At 44.8% G+C, this 24785-nt stretch overlaps 1 protein-coding gene across 2 annotated transcripts; it reads right to left on the reverse strand.

The window, feature by feature from the left end:
- Positions 1–23220, reverse strand: Gle1 (Gle1 RNA export mediator). Of its 2 annotated transcripts, none has more exons than XM_084597784.1 (11): positions 22977–23220; positions 22525–22788; positions 21489–21637; positions 18594–18654; positions 18376–18443; positions 14194–14468; positions 12373–12498; positions 11940–12052; positions 6440–6646; positions 2921–3111; positions 1–1276 (listed from the first exon to the last, which is right to left on the reverse strand). In XM_084597784.1, exons 1-11 carry the CDS (start codon positions 23100–23102, stop codon positions 811–813), a joined length of 2046 nt encoding a protein of 681 aa, XP_084453910.1. In that variant the 5' UTR covers positions 23103–23220; the 3' UTR covers positions 1–810. The 2 variants fall into 2 exon arrangements, with proteins under 2 accessions (XP_084453910.1, XP_084453909.1); XM_084597783.1 differs by having other exon boundaries at positions 22525–22809.
- Positions 23221–24785: the final 1565 nt, after the last annotated feature.

The following is a 24785-nucleotide window of genomic DNA, read 5'->3' on the forward strand; positions in this document are numbered from 1 at the left end:
TAACAGTTGGCACTTTATTTTTACATGCCCTCAGGGCAGTGCATTGGCAAGGGGAGTGTTGTTTGAAAGACAACTGCACTATCTCGAAAGACCGATGGCAAGCGTGTTGCGGCACAATAAACTTGCACCAGCCTCAAAATCGTGGTCAACATGTAATCGGCAGGCTGCTTTGGAATATGTAAATTTGTGTTTCAGATGGAACTTGACAAAGTGCTTAATGATGTCATTAAAAAATCCTCCAAGTCAATCGCTAAAGTAACAATCAACAGCAGCACATGCCTTTTTCAAATGATGGATTGAGGTTGCGACACAATATGTGATGAAAATGTCAGCTCGTGGCAACAATAATGTTTCCACATCCTTTGCATGAATACACGATGATCACTTGCTAACCGTCGAAACTATGGTAGGTGTGCGCGCTCTCATGCCACTTTTGCTGGGCAACCATCTAGGGATGCTAGTTGGGCTCAATGCATTGAAGAAAGAGGCTCATTTTCACTGTACCTACGGCACTGGCCGGACATTTAAAGGAACCGTCTCTAGGAAGGCGTCTGTGGAAAACCGCAGTCCAGCTCATCACACCGTCTCTTAGCAATTTTCGCACCATCATCATAAAACAGGGCTGTTAAAAGTGAGCCCCCGAGTGCAGCAAACACCCTTTCCTTGCCATGTAGAAACTAGGCACAAGTTGGACAACTGATTTTGGATTGAATACATGCCACACTGCAGTTGTGGCTACTGGCTAACTACAAAGGTTGCCTCAAAGCCTATTTTGTGTCGGCCAACATGAGCAGGCTCGACAGCTGTGGCCTAGTTCCATGTCCTACTGCCACGACTAGCCTCTGGCCTGTCTAGCTGTCCTCTGCGAAGGAGTTGCTGCAGGAGTCTCTCTAGCCGTACAATAGGCCCACTTGACGCCGTCACGCTCTGCTTGAGACGGGGGAAGTATTCCTTGCAGAGCAAGTGTAGCACCTTGCGAAACTGGTGGCCATAGTCTCGTGCCAGTGCCCAGCCGGCCACTTCCAGGAATGTGCAGATCAGAGTGGCCGCCAGGGCTGGGTCTTCGATGGGCGCGTTCATGCACAGTGCCAGCCACTGCCAGCCCCGCTCTGAACCCGGAGGTTGGCGCGAGCTGTCACCGTCGTCGGGGTTGTACCAGGGGGGAAGCGGTGTTTGCAGCAGGGCGGCATACAGGCGCACGAGGCCAGTGATGCGCCGCAAGAACTGGCTCTCCGACTCCAGGTTGTTGTCTTGGGTGCACTTGTAGCCACACAGCCTGCGTTGCAAAGGCAGCACGCACAAAGCACAAACACTTCTTAAGATAGAATGTGTCACGAGAGGCTCGCCAAACATCTTACACTTTCAGTTGCATTTCACTAAGACTGTTGCTTAAAGAAAAAGCATGGCAATTGCATGTTCACAGTATAATTTTCTGGAGTTCCTGGTGCAAAACCACCACAAATCCTGCCAATTTAAACTGCCTGTTTCACAAAACGTCGCTGTACCCAACGGTATTATATATAATCCTATATATGTGACTGTTGCCTGCATTGAGCACGTCTTTTTGTGATCACTACATGTAGTAAAATAGAAAAAGCTTTAAGCATGGGAATGCCGAAACAAACTTTCAGTGAATGCAAATACAGATGCACATGTTCTGAAGTGCAGCCCCATGGTTAACAGTAGCCAATGCCACTGCCAAAAAAGCTTCCCTGCACACTTGTTGGCCCTGTGTTGCCTATAAACGGAGTATGAAATGCCATTTACCGAGGCTAAATAAAGCAAATGAGTGAGGCGATCCATCATTCTTCACTCCACCGCAAGAATTTTTGAGCTAGCTTCACTACAATAGAAGATATCGGTAATTAAACATAACGCTCCCGACCCTCCTCAGCTCGCAACTTGTATGCTTCAAGACACGAAAAGAAAATAAGAAAAACAACTTGGATGTGCACCTGCCCATTAATATGTTACCAGATGATGTTTGGCTTGCCGACTTCTGGTTGTCGCACCCATTTTTCCCGAGTGTGGGCTTTCTCCCTCCAATACATTCGTCAGTCACTGTGTTTCTCTTCTAGCTTACATTGTGTGCAGTACATGGAGCTCGAAGCAAAACTGGCACCAACAGAAAGGTGGCGCAGCGGTAAATCAGAATCGCATGCATGACAACGCTGGCCTTGCTCTCGCATACTCGAGGGGCTCATTGGCTATGGGAAGTATGGCTGTCGTGGCTGTAGTGAACAGTAGTTTCTGGTGGCCTGTCACTCACCACGGCATTACTGTGCTTGTGGTGCATCCTTGACAGAAACCAAAAATCACCACTCCATACTGACCAGTAGGTCAGCAAATTGAAAAAATAAAAAAAAGACAAATTTTTAAAAATTAATAACAATGTGCTGGCTTCAGTTATACTTAGGGCAAACGCCTGAAAGTGTTCATTCTACGACTGAACAAGTTTACTAACAACCTTAATAATAATAATAATAATTGGTTCACAGGAAAGGAAAGGATTAGTATCTGTCACATGTGTTCTGTGGATACCTGAACCACACCATAAGGGAAGGGAGGAAGGTGGGAGTGAAAGCGGAGAGAGAGAAAGGGGTGTCCTAGTGGAGGGCTCAGGGCTTCGGAGTAATTTCATCCACCTGGAGATCTTTGACGTGCACTGACATCTCACACCACACAAATGCCACTTTGTTTCGCCTCCTTCGAAACGCAGCTGGCGGCGGTCGGGATCGAACCCGGGTACTCCGGCAACAGTAGTCTGGCATCTTACCACGGCACCACCCGCGGCGGAGCCTTACTAACAACCTTCAAATCCACTTCGGGTCCCTTCAAGGCCTTCCACACTCTGCACGGCACTGTTGCTATCCCCTCAGCGAACTATGTCGCGTTTAACGGGAAGGAGCCGTGCACCAACCTGAGGTATTCAGTGTTGGAGTCAAGTGAACTGCGGTTGAAGAATACGGGCAACAGGGCTGGGCAGCGTGCGTAGAAGTGGCCCAGCAGCAGGTCACCCAGGTCAGGGAAGCGGCACCACAGGCCCACTGCAAGCGCGGCTACGGGGAAGGCCGTGTCAGCATTGGACAGAATCTGCTCCTCGCCTTGCATCTGCAGGGGAGAAGAAGAAGCAAAGGGCGACTTGAAGTGATAAGCACTTGCTACGTGAAGAACAGAACTGCTGCAGTCAATTTTGCAGCCATCAATCAATAATCGGTAGATGGGACATAGCCATGCATGGATAGCCCACAGCCACAACAGCAAAACATAAATGTGCAAATGTGTCTACAAAAAAGGACTCTAAAGACACAATGAAGGACATTAAATTTGCCTGAGAGTAATGCTTAACTGCGTGCAATGCACCTAGCAACATCAAGTGAGTTCGCAATGTTCATTTTTGTGTAAACGTTATATAAATTGGCAAAGTTGGACTGTATACTCCCGCTGTTAAGACGCGCGTTTCTCGCTTTCCCTTTTCTTTTATAGTGAGAGCCTTTCTAGGATCATGGAATGAAATCCCGTGCACAAGATTTGTGCGCGAAATCTGTCACATTTCGCGAGATTCCGCGAGATAGGTTATTTAGCGTTCCAGCCATCTGCAACCCCGTACTTGAACACGCGCCAAGGAATGGCATGCGACAGGAGCGATGGTGTACTGTCCAAACAAAGAAACATCTCCTGGAATCTCGCGAAATGTGATAGATCTCGCTGCATGTGACAAAGATATCAATATAGCACAGGTATAGTAAAAGTTTTCTCATCGAATACATTTAATTTCTTGGATTCAAGAACATTCAAGAATATAAATGTGCACGTTGGTGCTAATCATGTGCCCTTCTTGGTTTTGAATCTGCAGACTATAATATGAATCAAGCTCTAACCCCCAACTAAGTACCGCCGCGCTCTTACGGCCGTCGACGCATCCGTTTGCACAGGTTTTCTTTAACTTCAACCTCAACCCCCCCCCCCCCGTTTAAAGGAAAGGATCTTCACTATTGAGATGTAGCAGTAATCAGCAATCTCTGTACCATATTGCTTTTCAAAGGCCTACCTTGACTTTACAACCACGAAGTTGAATTCTGCAAAGCTTCCATTCCCTTCCCCCTACGAAACCAACCATCGAGGAATAAAAATCGTGCAGTCATCAGAAATGCTTCTTCGAAGTTGTGTTACGTCTCATATCCATGGGACACGCACATCTGAAATACAATCTTATTCTCAAGAAAGAAGATAAGCCAATATGTGAAGGCTGTGAACATGGGCTCGCAATAAACCTCATGCTATTCTCATGTAGAAAACTTGAAAGACAAAGGAAACAAATATTTCAGACAGTTTTATATTGAACATACACCATTCCATCCGACAATGCTCCTAAACAAGCTGTGCCATCCTAACAACGTTTTAAACCTCCACTAAGAAAACACAATACACCTCGTGTTTGGCACATGACAGCCTGAGTTGCTTATGCATCATAAAACACAATATGCTTCGATTTTCCACTGATGATAGTACAGCCGACCACGGATGTATCGAACCCAAATATACCGAATTATTCCTTGTATTGAACTATCAGAATATCCCCTTGAAAATCCCATGCAAAATTATGAGTGGTGTTCGCATTTTATTGCACATCCGTTCAGCGGAACATTTAATAGATATCGAACTGCGCACAATGCCCCTGCAAGGTGCGCTTCTTCAAGCGTCAACTCTATGATCATGTTTCACATGGGAACCCTTGAGCACCTGCTTGCGGCACAAATGCTATTTTAACAAGATGAACGTCGAGTCTGTTTGAATCTGGTCTTCGGTCTTGCGTGCTTGTTTTCAGTGGGACTTTGCTGCCGTGCTAACAAGACACAATTCGCCGAATGTCGCTGAAGGAGACGAAGAAATCAACTGTACTTTATCCTAACCGAGCTAGTATTGCGTTTACAGTGCGCCAGTAATGTCACTGGACCTCTCACGATCAGCGGTGGCTTTCCCCAAAGCACCGTCCTCTGCAGCTTTGATGTGGATTTCTACCCTAACGACACTTGTGCCTTGTGGCACGAGACACTAGGTGCAAGCAGCGCGAGCTCTCGCGCTCTGATATGTTCCTGCCAATGTCCCTACATGAACCCATGTCCACAGAACGGCACGTAGAGGTTGGGCCCAGTGCGGCCCGATGTTTGATGGCTGGCACGAGGTGATGCTTGGTGCGTAAGGTGCTTGTGCCTTGCGAGTCGCCGCAACCGCAGACTGCGGTAGGATTCCAGTATGACGGTGGGCAGCACATTGCTGCAAGAAACGTGCCGCTAGCGTACACCATATTCATGCTTCTGGGTTGCGAAGGGGCTCATCTGTTGGCACATTTTATACACTTCGAGTTCGATATATCCAGGGTCGACTGTACTATATTATGCGGCACTCTGATTCACGAGGATGCCTATGCTTCAGATGCTATGCTCCTCTGCACTGTATGCCACTGCTTTCAAACGATAAGCAATGACAAGCGGATCCATGCTAAGCTGTAACCAAGATAAACCTGCAATATCTCGGCCAGTCATGCTTTTGTCATGTCCATGCCACTTCACAACATGACGCAGCTCATGCCGCGCGACACAATAACATTCAGTTTTCATGGTTAATGACAGTTTGAAAGACGGCGAGGTGGAACTCGCGGGAAAAAAGCGAGTGGAACAACAGCCCCCATCAATCATGACTGCACTCGGTCGGCTACTGTAGCTCAGCCTTCACCATTTTGATGAAACTGCCGACATCAACCATGCTGCTGAAAGCAGCATGGTTGATGTCGGCAATGGCATGAATAATATGCCATTGCACTCCTGAAGAAGCCTAAGTGCAGCTTAATAAAAATAAAAGGTGCGGTCCCACAAAGCACTCGGGTGATTACAACTGGGGCACGATGGCAGCAGTTGCCACAAAACGGCTAATTTAAGGGACATGGGACACGCATTATTCCTGCAATGGATATGGTTAGGCTGGTGATGATTGCTACGACAAAAGAACTGAATGCTTCCAGTGTGTGCTCTTTTCCCAACCTCATGGAAGGCGTGCAAAGGTTCTCGTCGCTTACAGTGTCAAATGTGGAGGCAAAGCGCATTTTTCCACAGGTTGCTTGGACGAAAACTGAATGTAGGAACAAGGACAAGCTTGCATTACCTCTGGCAATACTGAGAGAAGTTTGTATTGCTGCAACAATACAAAAACTTTGTCAATATTTCAGATTCCTAGTGACCTTGTGTAGAAATTCAACATGAACATTTTGTGCTGTGACACAATATATTGTACATGAGAAAAGTGTGAGGGAAGCCGTAATCGTTCGATTCTTCTTGTATAGTTTATACCGATGGACGCAAATATAGAGCCAAGAAAAAAAGTATGGGCAACTTTCCTAAACTACTCGAAGGCGATGTACCAGCCATGCGCAACCACTCACCACAATCTTCTCAGCGAGCTTGTCGAGGCAGAAACGCAAGGCCAGCGGATGCGTGCTGACGGAGACAGAGCGGCCACCAGACACAAACGGCTTGCCCGAGAGCAGGGAACTCAGCTTCTCCAACTTTTCCGTGACTGCACTCGAGGTGGCTAGTGCGTTCACTGGGATGGTCACCGCTTTCAGCAGGTCAAAGCAGTACTTCTTTTGCTGCTCCCAACAGGTGACGACAGGAACACGAGAGAAGAAAAGCACAAGCACAAATAAAAATGACGCACTATGCTTGCTATCATATTCAGCTAGGCATACAAAATTAGGAGGTTTAAGCCCATTAAAGTGGCGAGGAAAAGAGAGAGCAAAGTGATGTTTGCTTGATTGTAATGTTCAGTGCTTGTATTAATGCGTACTATTATATCAATGCATGATAACAGTACAAGCCAGTGATGCTGCAACATATATTTACTATGGAGGGGCTGGAACAAAGTCCCTTTTTTATTATTTATATCCTTGAAAAGTGCTCTATGCCCTTTCTTGCATTTCTGCACTGAATGAAACCAGTGTGCAAGCTGCACTCTGCGTGGTACCTGTGAGAGCCTGTTTTATTGCTGTTCTGTCAAAACCAAACTGGTGCTTAGCGTCTTTAATGCTTGCCTTTTTTCGCGCTTTGTTGGTGTCATCAATGTGAAATTGCCTACTGTGACATCGTGGCAGCAGCCAATATCATGGAAATGCGGAGCTCCGACATTAGGCTAGAGCAAAAAGACAAAAGAAAAAAAAGAAAAGGAATTGAGGTGGGACAAGAGGGGGGGGGGGGGGGGGGGGCTACCGCAACCATTCCTTGTACAAGTGTTAAGCTGCTGTTATCGCATTCATACTGCATAGCAAACCCCGGAGGATACTTGGGGCATACTGCTAACATTGCTCCGTCACATAACAAGCACTGCTGCAGACAGCTTGAAATCATAAAAGTGGAGGAATGCTAGCACATGACACCCAGATCAAATCAGCAAACAATTGATCTATGGGTCTACAAGACCCTGAGACTAGCGAGAACGGCTAAGTAAATACCATATTTACTCACATAATGAACGTACTGCCAACTTTCGTCCCTTGCAGTTCCGCGAACGGCAGCGCTGTAGTTTTCCCACTTTACTCGATCTGCCTGTTGTCATGGCAACAGAAGCAGCAGCCGTGCGGCACCTCCTCACCCTAGCGCTTTTTTCCTATAATGCCCCCCCTCCTGGCCGTTTCCTGCCAATACAAAACTTTCAGGGGCCAGCGGCCACCGGCAGCGCCAGCACGGCGGCGGGGGCGCGCGGAGACAGCCAATTAAAGCGACGCTAGACAGTGGCATAGTCCTAGCCCTACTTTTTTCTGGCAGTCATTACTGCTCCGCAATAATGTTGTCAGCTGCTTCAACTTGCTCGTTTTTTTTTGTGCCTTTTGCATTTGTGCGTTTTGTGCATTGCGTTTTGCCATGGGCGATGGGCCACAATGTCAGCTACACGGCCGGCTTCAAGTTACAGGCTGTGCAGTATGCAATAGACCTTATGCAAAAGTGCTGCCATCTACCAGAGGAAAAGCAAAACGAGTAAGCGGCGCCATGTTGGGGGACTGCGGTCGCGGGGTTGCCCAGTTCGGAACGTATGAGCGGCTTTCTTGATTTGATGGTCCTTCTATGTTTAAGTTCAAGAGAAATAATTGATCCGTAGACCTTTCTGTGTTGCCCACGTTTCCAATCGGCTTTGCAGGTATCTATTATGCGCCGAAAAACGCAATCAGAGACGCACGCTGGTAGCGAAGAAATTATAAGCAGTGTCGTACGTTGACACCAGGAAATGCACTGGGGCAAGAATATATTTTCTTTTCATTTTTAAATGTCAGACTCCCATTGGTCTTCATACGTTAGCCTCTGATCGTTTGTTTTCTTTTTGCGGAAATGATCACATCGCTGAGGTTAAGGTAAGCACCGTGCCGGTATTGCACGGACGACACCATATATGCCATATCACGATGACACACCCGATTACGAGTACACCTTGGTGAAACTTGCTGATTTAGAGTGTTTAGCGCTGACCATAGACCTTGTGATGTTGAACCAAAGGATGCAGGCTTGATCCTGGCCGCAGCAGCCGTTTTTCTTATGGGAGGGAAAAACTTCGAGATTTCGGTGCACATTAAAGATTCCCAGGTGCTCAAACTTTTTCTGCAGCCCTCAACTGTGCGCTTCACAGTCCTGGTATAGTTTGGACATGCTAAAGAATGGCCTGATAATATTCAATGCTGCCCGCTTTCGGTGCCATGACAGCAGGTGATCGACAGAGTGATGGCCTAACCATGACTGCCGATGCTGCACTGTGGGTGCACACTATCGCTTGGACAGTTCTGCTCGGAAGATTCGATTTTCGCAGAATACGCGAAGACCAAACAGCCGACCACGGGTGATGAATGACGGATTTACGCAGCCTACTGCATGCGCCGGGCTAGCTGAAGTTCTGCTCTGGATCCGCTTGCCTGTGATGCTTCGCAAAAAAAAAAAATTGTGCTTGCATACAAGAAAACTGAGCGTTAACGGTAAAAACCGGGCATATAATACCGAAGTGCCAGGCGCAAAACTAGTCCCGCGCCAGAAACTACTAGCCGACTAACGCAGTGTGTTGTAATTGCCTGCAGACCGCAGAGCTCTCCTTGCCAAATTATAAGACACTCATGTGTGGGCCTCTTCTAGGATCTAAATTTTGCAATTCAATTATTACCTCTCTAGAAGAACTGGACATCTGGTAGCGGCTTCCCGCTGACCTCATATCGTGATCCCAGCAAGAAAAGTCTACAGGGCACTTAAGTCTCCTTAAATGCTGCTAATGCGTATCATTAAAATCTACTGTTTAGATTCCGTTGTGTGTTTTTTTACGAGAGTTAGATAAACAATGGCTCAGTTAATGCGCTATTTTATCAGTTTGACATAGCTTTTACATAGTTTAGCGCTCGATTTTGGATTCTTCTCATTGAGGACTTTTCGATGATATATAATTCTACGTTTTAGCCTAAAGCTAAATACATAAGTTGCTAACCACATTTAGCTAATTAACCATTATTAACTAAGAACTACGATTTGAGTAGTGCAGTCACACTCGATATAAGCTATCCAGCGATATATATGACTTGATGATGTAGCGTTAAGTTCAATTTAGTTAAAGAAACCCAAAAGAAGTTTAGTTAAAGAACCTCAGGTGGTCGAAATTTCCGGTGTCCTCCACTACGGCATCTCTCATAGCCTGAGTCGCTTTGGGACGTTAAACCCCACAAACCAAACCATCACTTTAGTAATTATTAATTAATTAACAATAAGTATTTAAGATATACAGTTAGGGCAGAGCTACTGTACTCAACATAAGCTATATCTAACGACATACTGCATAATAATGTAGCATAATGTTCAACTTAATCCCAATTAACTAATTAATGGCAGTTAATTGAGATGTAAAATTAGTAGAGTGCAATTAGAGTCTGAATAAGCTTTTCAACGATATAACAGTTGTGGGTATTATGCTCAACATAAGCTACACAGCCACTGCCGACATATTCTGTATACGGATTCCATACATGGTGCACATGAGCCAAGTAATGCTGCATATTAATAAAAAGTTATATAAAAATTGCACTATGTATTTGTTTCCCAGGTTATCCTGAGCTCCTTTTTTGTGCACATCAAGGTACACAGCAATACTTGGGTACCTTAGATGATGGTAAATCCCAACTTGCGAGTTGCTAATCCTGTACTATCATATAATGCTGCGGTTCCCAAAACCGCCCAACATGGCAGAAACGCGCATGGTCAATGCAATGGGGCGCCAGTTTTTTCATAAGGTCTATTGAGCACAGGAATCGTGTAGCTGGTAAGCATTTCGGAACAGACGAAGTCCGCGTGCTGGCGGAAGCAGCATGACAAGCTGCGCGCTACCAATCGTAACAGCGTGCCTTTAAGGGACTGAAAACAGGAAAATTTCCTGGTGTGGAAAAAGAGGTACTAGAATATGTCCGGGACTTGCGAAAGGAAGCATGTGCCATTTCGCACGAAATGATCAGGACGCACGCGTGAGCCACAGCTAGGAAGCACGGCATCGCGACCAACACGCTTCATGCGGCGCAACGGACTGTGCTTGAGGAGGCACACATCACTTTGTCAGCGACTGCCTCCTTGCTACGGAGAGAAAGTAGTGGACTTCCACAAGCTTGTGATAAGCCTGGGAGGGACTGATTTTCGCAAATTGGCAACGCCGATCAAGCACCCATCAAATTCGACATGCTGATGAGCCAGATGGTCAATGAAAGAGGAGCCTGCAACGTGCTCATTAAAACTAAAGGCTCCGAGAAGCAGCATTTCACGGTAATGCTGGCTATCATGGTAGACGGCAGTATGTTGCCACTCTGCATTATCTTCAAAAGGAAAACTGTGCTGAAGGCCAACTTCCCAGCCGGCATACACCTATGAGCCCACGAGAAAGGATGTACGTTGGCCAACTTAATGGCTGATTGGGTCCAGACTGTGGGGATGGCGACCTGGCGCTCTGCTTCTCCCGTCTTTCCTCCTGCTCGATAGTTTTCGCGGCTACCTGGAAGGGAATGTATGCCGGGCGGGAGCTAAAGGAGTTGCGCACGGAGATCGCCCTCATTCCGGGTAGACTCACTTCGGTGCTGCAGCCCCTTAATGTTTGTGTGAATGAGTCGTTTAAAGACAGTGTGCGCCGCTTGTACACAGACTGGATGGCCCAGGGAGGGCACACCTTGACGCTGACTGGCAAGATTATGAGACCATCTGTCGAGCTGGTATGCTCCTGGATATTGGATGCATGGCACTCGCTGCCAGCTGACCTGATCTCAAAGAGCTTCAAAAAGATTGGAATCGCAAATGCACTGGATGGCAGCGAGGATGACCAGTTGTGGGAGCATGATGTGGAAGTGGCCAGCGATCTGGATGACAGGTCTAGTGATTCTGACGAAGAGTGAAGCATACAGAAACGAAGATGAGTGAAGAGTAATAAAAAAAAAAGCTGTTTGCATATAGTGCACGCGTAATTAACAGCGAAAGGATTACAACATTTTTTGCTCATCACGAAAAAGTTTTTGTAAAATTTACCCTGCATAATAAATGCACCCCCTAATTCTGCTCCAGTTTTTCGTGAAAAAAAAGCGTTCATTGCGTGAGTAAATATGGTAGTACTAGTAGTATCAATAGAGCAACACCATGCAAAATACCTGGTTTTCGTAGAAAGAAACCGATCAGGAATACACACATACAAGAACAAAGAACGGCCTTATTTAGTAACTCTGTGCCAACTGATTGACCCAGCCATGTGCATGCCATGCCGTGCCCCGTTATCGAGCCACAGCTCCATCCACAGACAGTATGTAAGCGTGGAAACGCTCAATAGAGGCTCATCTCTTCATTTGGCACTGCCAGAGAGTAGGCTAGCTGTGGACCAATAAGAGAAACTCTTCTTACCGTTTTGTCCTGCAAAAGCTCCTTATATGTGGCCTTCCACTGCTCTAGCCGGTCTAGGATATCAGCGTGCTTCTTCAGCTGGCTGGTTGCCACCTGAGCTAGGCTTCTTGCAGCTGCAAATCAAAGGATGCCGTGGTAGCAGTGCATCCCCACCACAGAACAGCCGTGCAGACGCGGAAAGATCGTAAGGCAGGATGTGGATGCACCTGCTGATGTGTGACATTTCACTTAACAAGCAGAACTTCAAGAGCGCACTGAAATGAGCAGGCTGAGAAACAAGGCAACAAAAGTATTCGTGTTCGAGGAACAAGACGTACAATGACGCAGCACTAAGCACAAAATCGGAGAATAACCACTAAAGCAGAACGGAGGTACACGCGAGAGAACAATGAAATGTGTGGGGACTGGAGACTTTACATGCCTCCCCAATTACCTGGCAAAGAAGGCGCAGCCGGCCGAACGCCGCTGGTGTCTTCTTTCAGCTCGCCGGTGTCTTGGTCCCTGTTGTCTACACTGTCCCTCCGCTTCTGTGCGGTCACACCCTTTTTGGTGGCTTGTTCTGTGCACATAAATTGGCGTGAATGGCATTACAACTTATATGCCATCAAAACAACTCCCAACAGAAGTGGGTTGTGCATTCGAATCCCCCTATGCACTAGCCCTGCAAGTCAGCAACTGTTTGTTGTTCAGGTTAGCAGCTGATCTGAGGTGAGGAGTAAGAACACAGTTTGAAACTGAATGTAACGAGTTGCAGAAGTTCATTTCACTGTGAATGTCATTCAATCTTAACGAAATTAAAAGTGATGCAGTCAATCGCCGCCATTACAGGCTCATTTCTGTCAAAATGAATGCCATTAAATCTTCCAGTGCAACAGAGGCACCATTTGCTGAAGTTGGTGATCTTAAAGAAGTGGCACGAACAGAAGCTTCTTTCACGTCATAATCATTAGGCACCTTTAGAATACGATAAGAGCATTGGGGGCTGCTAATCACACCTAGCCTTTATCACAGGCTGAATCAACATCTTGCCCTAGCTTTCACTAGAGGTCTGCTTGATCCCAGCTCAGGCAGTGCAGCACTCGTGCACTCTATTTTTCACTATAGCATGCACCACCTGTACTTTGGCATTCAATCTGTTGTTGTATGAGTTCTCCTGCACTAGCCTCCCCATGAGTTCTCCTCTCTTGCAAGCAGTGCAAGAGCGCTTGGCACGCCTCATAGCAGACTCCACAGACTCCAAGGCTCCACAGCCACCCTTAATAGATGGCGTCTCCCATGCTTGCTGCATTTGCCGTACGTAGATGACTGCGGCAGTCACATGCAGTATGACGAAGTATAATTGTATAAGAGACAGAAAGGGGACTGCTGTTGTTTTTTACCATGTGGGTGATCACACTGTGACCACTCACCGTGACTATCTGTTTTTGCCACCGTTGCCTCTGCATCAGTATCAGCTCTGCTAGAGCAGCAACAGGCTTTGCGTCCACCAGTCAGGTCATGCACGCTGCTGCCTGTTAGTCTGGCCATGCCAGCCAGTCTCTGACAATCACTTCACCATCAACACCTGCCAAAAATGCGAATTGTGGAGTTGACATATGTTGAACCTCAAAGTTATCACACAACCCTTTACAGCTGTAATTGGCATACAAGTGAAGACACTTTTAGGGTAGAAAGGCAACAGCCTGAACAACTGTGCACAGACTGTCTAAGCTCCCATGCTACAGTCTGGGTAACCTTGAATTCTCAGCCCAAGTATTTCAATGCTACTTCTACAAGGTGTAGCCAGTGTCTCGGCAATGACAAAACCGCACCACTTTGCCAAACATAGCAGTAAGGGCGGAGTCAAATTCGGAAAAAGGCACAGCATTCAAACGAACTAGCACAATGCCATGTACATGTCAAACCACGAGGCAAAGACTAACACTGCCATTAAGGGCCACACCAACTGCATTGTGAACGTTAGTGCTGAACCCACAATGCAAGAACTGGTACTGCACTGGCACGACTTTTTTGTGAACCAGTGAATAAAACACAGCCAAATCGAGGAGGTCTTCACCAGGAGCCAATCAAGAAGACAGAACGCAGGGTTTGGCATTGCTCAGTTAGTGAAGGAAAAGCAAGAAATACCAAAATGAAAACGCATTTGCCTGAAAGGCCTAGAATGAGTTTCTACATTAGACGTGCAGGCCCCGGGCACTTGGGAAAGCTCAACTACTCAAAAAACTGCTTGGCACAGTGTGACTGGCACCCTCACCCACATCAACGACGACCGAGTGCACCAGGGCATTGAGTTGGGTGGCAAAGTCGAGGATCCGGGTGAGCTCCTCCCGGGACACAGTAGTGAGCGCGCCGAAGACTGCCACCTGGCGGGCCATGCGGTCCAGCAGGCCCAGGTGATCCTGTACGGGTGTTGAGAGGAACGAGGCATACGGGCACTCGGCCAGGGCCTTCCGCACCGAGGCTAGCGTGGACTCCATCTCCCGACATTGGCAGCGCAGGGACTCCGCTCGCTGCTGTGACTCGGCTTCCCTGCCGAGTAATGCCACTTGCCAACTTCAGCTAAACCATTTGGGGACCAATGGGGGCAGTGCAAGCTGCCGTGCTTGACAAAGTTGCACGCAGTGCGAAGTTTTGCCAACAGCGAGAGGCATAAAAGTTTCAAATTATCTCAAAATTTTACTTTTGTGCATTGGCACTCAGCCACCTAGCCGTTGTATGATGTCTGAAGCCCGACCTTGAATAACCTAGTCAACATGGGCAAGGTTATTGGGCAAGGTTTTGAGATGGGAATTGAACCCAGTGGAATCCTTGTATTCCAAGTCAGACACATTACTCATAGGCCACGCACGCGCATTTGTATAGCTTGGTTAAAACAGAGCTTTGTATCTTCATTGGGCGGTGTTTCACAAAATGTGGCCTATTATGACTGTATGCTAATGAGCATATGTGACATAATAGGGGCACAAATTAAGGGATAAGTGTTAAGAGAAGAAGAAATCGAAGTAAAACCGTAGTGATAGTGCGCCAAATTCGCACCTGACCTAACTGCACTAAATGTGCCTTGGTTTTTTTAACTCTGCTTTTTTTTTCCATTTATAGCCACTCGTCCCTTCCCAAAATTATTTTATCATTTATTTAGAAACGACTGCCGGCTTGATTGCAAAGCCTTAAGCAGGAATGAATTTCAAAATACACTTTGTTGAAAAGAATCAACCTCTTTGCAGTACATTATACACTGCACGAAACAAAATAAACAAACAGAAAAAGAAAAGAAGAAATATTATACAATGCAGAGCACTACTTTGCGTAAGAATTTCCCAAAATGATCACCAGAAAAAAAATAAATGAGGACTGGTACAAAATTGTGAATTTTAGAGTAAAGCAGTAAATGATGCCACAGTGGAAACCTCTACAGTATACACGTTGAGAAGATTCCATTTCTGTATAATAATAGTCCGCCGCAAGAAATATAATCTTCAAATATTTCAGTGCTGCATAACAGCTCCTTCAATTTTAAAGAGTGGTAAGACTGTTGAATGACCAGCGATGAGCTCAATGTGTTTGCTGCTGTCAATTCCTAGCTTATTTTGAATAGTCATATACATGAATTTGAGTCTCTCGAAGTATTTCCCGAGCTGTAAAGACTCCAAATTTAATTTATTAAGTAATGTGGTAGGGGATGTCTGCCAACTGCATGAATTATAAATAAATTGCACTGACGTTCTTTGAATATTTTTGAGCTATATTTATGTTTTACTTAGTATAGGGGTCCCATACAACAGAGGTGTCAGATAAAAGTTTTGTATGCTAATAGGTTAATTTCCTGCATGTAGTACCAGAAAGACAGTCTTAAAAAGCTAAGTTTTTTCAGCTTTTTGTTTTGTATATTAGAAGTGTGCTTATTCTACCATAGATCAGAGCTAATCATCAATCCCAAGTAGTCCATGGCAGACAGAGGACAACCATTAATAGCATAGGAAAAACTTAACAGCTGCTGTTCGAGCATGATAGACATTGAAACAGTTTGCTCAGTATGCTCATCTGCCAAGTTCAGCATCAATCTTGAATTTTAGCTAATGCATATTAGAAAAGTGGTACATTCTCCTGACTGACCTCTGCCACCTTACCTTCCTCCCAAATCCAAGGTCACTGCAAGCAGCTGTGATATGAATGGCGGCAAGCACAAGTGATCTACAACACCCATATGAAAAAGGGAGTAACACACTGCATTCAATACAAATGCCGCCATGCACAAGTGTATTTTGCTTTCCTCACTAAGAAGGTCACACTGATTTCCACAAGAATAAAGTCAAGGCAAAACTACACATTCTATATATGAAAGTCAATAACAGAGAAGTGACGATGGCAAGCACAGAAATACCACGATAAGCAAAAGCATCATATGCAAGGAATTTGCTATGTACAGCCTTTGTCAAAAATATAGAGCCCAAAGGGGTTTGCTTCTAAGCACTCTAACTAGGCTCCTGGGAGAAATACTGGTATATGAAGTTAAACATAGAAAAAAGTGAGAACTAAATTTCATGTCTACGAGATTTCGAGCGCTGCAGATGCGTAAAAAACCTCGTTACGAGGCTTAGAAGCAAAACCCTTGCGCCGTATGTTTTTGACGAAGACTGTACCTTAGCTACTAATTGAGTATGTTTACAAAAACTTGGGCACCTAAGGTAAGCATTTAATGGTACGATTGGGCACCTAAGGTAAGCATTTAATGGTACGATGTCACAACATTAATATTCCCAACTGCAGCTCTCCTTATGGATCCTATACTTTGCTACTCACTTAATCACCAATCCAATATTTTCTGCCTCTATTATTCCATACATACTCGTTAGTGGACAGTCGTAAGCTACCACATCATGTGAAAGACCACCATACATATGTACAAAGCAAGCCATACGAGCATGACTCAATGCCCTAGGGTTAGCGAGTCTGACTTGGGATTCCAACCCAGATTCCCCTCCAAGTTGGCAGATCCTGTGTCACCTGCCAGCTACCACCAGTTAGAAGCATGCCTGTAATTTTTCACTCCCAACGCTAGATATGTGCTGCGTGCCACGGATGCTGACCTGGGACCGCAATCCACGTTTACATTGTTTTCAGAAGTACCATTTTTGCCCTTGCCTTGAGCCAGTGGAACGGTGGAAACACTGGAACCGCATGCCAGTTCGGTTGCCATCACTTCTGATTTCGGCCTTTCCACCAAGTTAGATGAGGGTGAAAACGACTAAAATGACAGTTTTGAAGTGGCACAAAAATTCGGAATATGGTTAAAACAGATGAAAATCGGATTTGGTGCGCCTTTACCTGGTTTTATTGGTTTAACCATATTAACTGTAAGAGAGTGTCTCCCACCTTTATCAGGTACAAACACCATCAAGGTATCCCTCAACAATAGAAGAGCACACTGAGTGCAAGGTTTCAGGTAAACTGTGGGCTTCGTCTGTTTTTAAACCACACAAAAAACCTTTATCAACCTCCACATTTGTGCACGGTTGTCAATCTGGCACTGCGTGGCTAAACTCCCCTCTCTGACTTCCCTCTCTTCAGTCTACTGTTGCTGCATCCAGACATGACCGATACCGTAGCTTCGTGCGGACGCAGAGCAAAAATTTAAGAGGGTGCTTATTTTCTTGAATCGACATGTGTTTTAGTTGCAACATCAGGGTAGAAAAAGGGTAGACTTCTGAAAAGAGGCGGTTGTTTCTTTAACTGATGCAAGATGACCCTGTAGTGCTTAAAGAATTATACAGCACAATTAGAGCAACGCAATGGATACTAGTATACATGAATACACACCATGGTTTGCTACATCGAAAAATTAATCGATGCCTTACGATCATCACGTGAGGGATGATAAAAACTGAAGCTGCCATCACTAAAATGTAGTTTTAATTCACAATAATGCTTCAGTTAGCCTGCTTCAAGACTTGGCATAACAAAAACAATTTATCAGCAATTATACTGCAGACTTCTTCATGCCTCAGTTGACCTTAAGCAGCAGGCTAGAAAAAAACTGAGTTAGAAATTGATTAGCAATTGAAGGCAATTACCACATGGTGGTCCATATACCTAATGCCTTACGCATTGCAACAGATAAGAAGACATACAACCAAAATGAGGGGTCTAAAGTCCTTTAAAGAAAAGAAGTGAAATGCTGATACATAACCAAACAATGCACTGCAGCAATGTATGGTGTCTGGGTTCCGTACACTACCAGCACGTAACTCATAACACAGCACTGCAATGAGTACTTTTCAGTGAGTCACCAGTTAAATCATGGCGCACTGTTCTTCGTCAAGTCCTTAAAAGCAAGTCTAAAATAAGATGTTCAGCAAATTTTGCGACATACTTGTTTAAACAAAAACAAATCAATGTGGCTGTTTGAGTAAAATATATCGAACAGATTACCACCGACCTTCTCTTTTCCTCTTCCTCCCGCTGCTTCTGCCTCAGCTCGGCTTCCTTAATTCGGTTTCGCAGGTGCTGAAAGGTGAATGAAAAAAAAAAAAGATTATATAATATATATATATATATATATATATATATATATATATATATATATATAATATAGACACACAGCAGGTGTGTGCTGACAGCTGGAAGACCTGTCAACACCCATGGAGAAGAGCTTACCCGCGCGTGGCTCTGGTGATGTTCATGGGCCTTTTGACTTTTCTCCGCAATCTTCCGAAGCCTGGATAGAACAATGAGACAATCTGCTAAAGTAAGCCATGCACCTATGGTTTGCATCGAGTAAGGCCCGTAAAATACAAATTTTATTTGAGCCGACAGATGCTGTCGTGGGTACTATAACTGACAGGTTAAGTAAGTTTATCAACTGCACGTTTACGGCCCTGAAGCAAAACTATGCACGGATGTCATTAAAAGTGCAATATTATGGCAACGCAATGACTGAGTGCCAGTTCCATTATTGCCACCACCACGGAGGTCATGTGGTGCCCCGTCCTCCTGACCAACACAGTGGCACAATCGAATGATAATTTGTTGACCTATTTCTTAAAAGTAAACATCCATTTGCATTTTTGAGCGCCTGGTATCTCATTGAACTTGAGTGACTTTTTCAATGAGAACAGCAATCGCTTCTACAAACACTGCTCTAATTACTACCATTTGCACATCAATCACTGGTGATTAAGCATTCATGCTGACAAAAATGCAGAGACAGACTGTGAGTGAGTGAATCATGCAGGTCTGCTGTATTAGATCACCAAAAAAGCCAGTAATTCATCTGTGAAAAATAATATTTGCCGAAAGGATCCGAAACTTAGATTATAAAGTAAACACTGCAAAAGACTAGTGAAATTTCAAAAAATGAAAACCCAAAAGTTTGAACCCCTACGAATGGCACGCAGTTTTCTGCCTTTTCCCACCAGTTTTAACAATGGAGCAAGAAGTCTTTAGAAGGACAAACTCGCCTCTCACCTGCAACCAAAAAAAGTCTTAGGTGCTGCCTGTTTCTTACGAATGCCATCGCATGCCGCCCTCATCACATTCTCCATGGACAGCGCGCTGTCGGGTCGGTACACATTTCCGTGCTTGCCCAGAAGAGTATTCTGTGTGCATGGCCAATGTTTCCTCCACAGTAATGTCATACATATTGTAGTTTCCAACCATGCGGTAAAATGCGAATTCGTAACACGGGAGGCAGACTACTTTAGAATTCTAGCCTTTGATAGGCCAATGCCACGCACACTGCCTGCTGTTTATTTGGGATGCGCATTATAAATAACCACTATCGTGTCACAAATTGCCTGAGCAAGTCTTCAAATCGCTACGACCGAAGAAAATTTTCTGGGGGCACATAGAGCAAATGAAATATTTTCGTTTTGTCCACACAAGTTTTGCTAAATATGAGATGGCTATCATATATTTCAATTTTAAAGCAAAAATAAAAAGGTGTCTTTGTTCTTGGAGAGTGCCCTGGACATGTGGCATCACATATACTGCAACCTACTGCTTCACATGTCCTTTCAGTGAGATAATCACTGAATATGCTCCACCGCTACAGGCTTTGCCTAAAATCCACTGTAAGCGCAAAGTGATCCGCCAATATGTTAACTTCTGACTGCTTTATGGTGTTCCTTGATTTATTGCATTAAATCCAGCATGTACCAAACTGTGTAGCATCTGCATGCAAGACAACAAGAATTATATAAAAGGCATTGATTTTTTCAACTACTGCCTCTTAAGGGGATGCAACACACGAAAAGTTTATGAAAAGCATTACACTATAACAACTCCATTTACGCATGTTCATTGAAGCCTTCAGTTAGATATTTCGCTTAGAATTCTCATCTTACTTCACTCTCCATAGTTAGGTATTTACCAAACCAAATATTTGAAGCAGCAGTCACTGTGTCTATCTCAGTTCTTCGGTAGTGTCCTTGGAGTGGGCAGCTTTTTCAAGTTATTGCTTGGCAAATGCTCAATGTTTAGTGCAGTCTTAGTTCTTACAAAGCCCTGACAGTTCTTGCTTTTCTTGCACCATTTTTTCGTCACACCGTGTTTCACCAGTACAATGTTGAGCCATGCACAATGCAATGTAGCAGCATAGAATACTCAAAACAGTTTTGTAAGTTCATCATACGGACGTGTTAGACCAAATGTGCCTAATCAAAGTGCTTGTCTTCTGCAGTATCAAGGGTGCTTGTTTCATTGTCGGCTCCACCACAAAAAGAAAATCTCTGCATTTGAAGCAAGGAAACAATTTTCATATTTCCTAGTCAGGAAATGTGCAATGTAGCATAAAACTGCATTCACGATTGCCACACCTTTGTGGTCACTGCATAGAACCTCATCGTGATCCCATTCTTCAGATTCAATTGAGCGGTCCAACCTCTATTTTATCTCATCGAGTGGTGATCGTTCTAAATTGCTCATAAAAATTTTACAGAAGGCACAAATATTGAGCACCGGTCCTTCACCTCGTGCTTCAACTTTGCCAAATTTGGCAGTTTAGGAAACTTTGGATCCATTAGAGTTGCAAAAATGTTGACACATCAGGGTAGCTGAATTTGCTCCACGACTGGCACCCGGCGGAGTCGATGTGGCAGTTGCGTGCAGGTGAAGAGACACGCGCAAATTTAGCTTGTTTTGTTAAAAAATTAGTGTTTCCCTGTTTGTATTTTTCAATTCTTAGACGTGGAAAGAATTTATTTGGAAATGTGTGCTGATCTGTGCTTTAGAAAGAGTATGGGTGGGCAGGAAAAGTGATAGCTTGGCCCGCTGGCCTTCATTCGAAACATCATTTTTCGATCTTCCCATTTGGCATGGTTTATATTGTTAACAGTGCTGCAAGGCACTTGGAGCATCAGAAACACCTAAAAGACATTTAGAAGTAGTGAGCTTTCTCTTCACTGTCTTGCTTTTGCAACTCTTTCTCTCTTCACTGTGACGCTTTTTGGTCTCATGTGCCTGAAGCTGCGACTCCTAAAAGCTGCTATCTCTGTGGCTTTAACTAAGGCTGTACATGGGAATGAAATACACAGCAGGAGAGTGGAACTGTACCCTTGCAGGTACTGCTGGTTGAACTTGTCCAATTCCATCTGATACTCAAGTGCCTGGTTCTGCTCAATCAGCATGATGTGCTTTTTGGCCTGCTCTTCCCACCTGCGGTTCTGCTCTTCGTATAGTGCAATTCGCTTCTTCACAGCCTCCTGCAGGGACCAAAGTTTCAAATGAATGCAAGGCCAGAAAACAAGACCAGTGAGCACACAGCTCTACAATTCTATGCTTATGCATCCACAAAGGTCAGCCCTCCAAAAAACAGTGTTAGAAAAAGACAGCTGCGATCAAACAACTAAAAATATCTTGTGCTCATGTGAAATAGGAATAATGCGTGCCTTAACAACAAATTTTGCAGGCAAAGGGAAAAGGCTTTCATTCATGATGAAACTGAAACAAAACACCAGGGCCAATATATGAAATTCTAAGCACCATGCATTAGGTCTTAGCTTCAAAACGGTGACAAGCGAACTAGAAAAGGCCTCACAGAGGTCGCTCAGAGTTTAGGGTGCTCAACTGCTAAGATGAATGCAATATGCAAGGCATTCACGTACTGCGTGACATGAGTGCATTCTGAAGAACCCCTGGTGGTCGAAATGTTCAGAGCTCCCCTCTATGGCGCCCCTCATAGCTGATGTGGCTTTGGGAAGTTAAACACTTTTAGGCAACCAAACCAAATAAAAAAAGTAAGCAAGTTCACTCATTCTCCACGGCTACCACTTCCTTTCGACATAAGCACACCCCTTGACGGACAATCATACTTGAATACCGTTAACATTTCAAATTAGCACTATTTTCAATGCTCGACTACTAGGTTAGCCAGCTCATAAATGAATGAAACCTTTCGATTTTGGGAAATACTTATGCGAACTGCGAATTAAGGAGAGCAGGGTGCTAATTTCAATAGACTTATTTTCTTGTGTGCCTTGCTTCATGCTTTAACAAAGCTTACACTTCGGAAAAAAGTTATTTGACAAGTTGTGGGGTACGTCTGCGCGCGCAAGCGTACCATCAATTGAGCTTGAAGCGTTTTTATTACCCTGACGCTGTTCAGTCGTTCCTCCTCGTACTGGTGGATCGAGACATCGTTGTTGGAGCCGCTCACGTACTGGTACAAGTCTTGCTCCTCGTCCTCCTTCGAAGAGCGCGTCTCCGGTGTTGGTTCATCCGAATTTTGATCGCTGGGTGTGACACCCGATGATTCAGAAACATCAGCGTTCTCCTTCGACTGGCTGTCATTGTCAAACCGAAGCGGCAAAAGGCGACTGTCCACATAGACGACTGGTTTGCCAGGAAGCACGTCCTGCGGTGTGAAAAACCGAGACTGCGACAGCCCACAAAACGCATTAAAATGGCACATTGTACAAGACGACAGCTACTTCCAGCTGCAAGGTCAGAAAACGCCTAATATGTTAATGCACGCTACATGTCTTCGCGTGCTATAAATTCTCCACACAAAGGTTTGAAACGTATCGAAAGGAACCTGCTCACCTGCCACCGATTTTCGAGCGGCCAGTAGGAATCGTAGACCAACTTTCCTTTGCTGCTTTCTCGAAGAGCTGCCAGGACCGACTCCGTCGAAGCTTCCCGGTATGATTCGTATGATTCGAAATCCATTGCTAAAATAGAATTCGACCCGAATGCATACACAACAGCTCAATGACACCACAGTCACCCCATCACTATAGTGCCGAGCAGCCGCCTAGTTCCATCGCTTTTTTGATTCAGTAAGGGATAGGCTTTGGATAAGCTTCCAGTTCCCCGCGCAAGTCAGTTTCTATTTTCGGTTTTGGATTTTCCCACTCACGACACTCACGAGGACAGCATTTTTTTTTTTCCCGAAGAGAAAATTGTTTTCGAGAGCTCGTCTAAATAATTAAACCGATAACAGACAAATGACTGGTGAACGACGGACAAAAGCAAAAAACGCACCGAAAGTATAGTGTTCTAGAAGGCTTTACCGAAAGCAAAGCTGCATTTCAACCGCCATTATTATTATTATTATTATTATTATTATTATTATTATTATTATTATTATTATTATTATTATTATTATTATTATTATTATTATTATTATTATTTACTTTTAAGACGTGGACTGAGATAATCATAAGTGGCTTCTCAAGAATAGGCTCTTTCCTTTTCTTCTTTTTTCTTCAGTTAGAAATAAGTTTGGGAGCGAAGTTAAGCAGAGTTTATTGACCTCGCACCTAGCGTAAAGCTCTTTAGTCAGGAGAAGGTTTTTTTTCTTTTCTTTTTTTCTTTTGATTACGGTTAGGAAGAGGCTCCGGTGATCCGTAAAGAAGTTTGTCTTGGTTTAAACTTGGCGTAGTCCGAGTCTGTGGCGTGACTGCGCACTCAATGACATCATTGTGGATACCTACCATGTACCTACACCTAACCAGGTTAAGATGATGTTTTCATTTTTTTTTTCTTGTATAATGTACTTTGGTAACACGATGTAAGAATAATTCTTACACCGTGGTTTATAAGAAAGGGAGGGCGTAGTATCTGTCTTTGACTTTCAAGGTTGTTCAAGGTGACATCGCACAACCCAGGGCTGCCTCCGTTATAATATTAATTATAAAAATTGGCAGTGGTTTACTCCGATTAAACCTATTTGAATTGCGAAAACAATAGCTGCATGGTTACGCTTAGGGTAGCTTAGGCTACGCGCTGAGCAGCAGCCGGGCTCTCCTCCATAGATGGTCGATTCTGGCCGCGCGCTCCTAGCTACACACACCTCTTCTCCGCAAAACCAACGGAGAGAGGGATGCGCAGCTGGCGCCGGTTGACTGACTGATTGATTAAAACTTTAATTTCCACCGATTTAGGAGGTCCCCTACTCCCCGCCTCTGGCACGCAGGCCTGATAAACGGGGGCTGGAACATCCGCGACTAAAGACTGGCGAATATACATTGGTTATTCGCGGCCTCGGCCACCAGGCGGACGGCTTTTTGCTGGTCAGCGGGGACGTTGCTTCGCAGCAGGGTTACCCAGGCTTCTCTACTTTTAATGTTGTCCCTAGCGCCCGGAGAAATAGGGCATTCACAAAGTATATGGTCGAGGGTCCCCCTCGCTTCGCAGGCTTTACATTTATCATTTTTTCTCTCATCTATCTTGGTGTGAAACAACCGGACAGGGTTCGGGAAATTTCCGGCTTGTAATCGCTGCCAGGCTATGGCCTCTTTATTATTTAATCTAGGAACCGGGGGCGGCATCAGACGTCTTCCTAATATATAATTTTATATTATTTCTTTATAGGTTTGCAAACGTTCGTCCATCGCCTGGCAATCGGGC

The sequence above is a fragment of the Amblyomma maculatum genome, chromosome 3 (genome assembly GCF_055883805.1).
Source record: "Amblyomma maculatum isolate TAMU_Amacu chromosome 3, ASM5588380v1, whole genome shotgun sequence".
NCBI classification, from domain to species: Eukaryota; Metazoa; Arthropoda; class Arachnida; order Ixodida; family Ixodidae; genus Amblyomma; species Amblyomma maculatum.

Coding starts and splice junctions, on each gene's coding strand:
- Gle1 (XM_084597783.1), bottom strand. CDS start 23,102: ATGGATTTCGAATCATACGAATCATACCGGGAAGCTTCGACGGAGTCG. Junction 12,053..12,372: donor GGCTGCGCCTTCTTTGCCAG/GTAATTGGGGAG, acceptor TTTGATTTGCAG/CTGCAAGAAGCCTAGCTCAG. Junction 3,112..6,439: donor AGCTCGCTGAGAAGATTGTG/GTGAGTGGTTGC, acceptor TCTCCCCTGCAG/ATGCAAGGCGAGGAGCAGAT.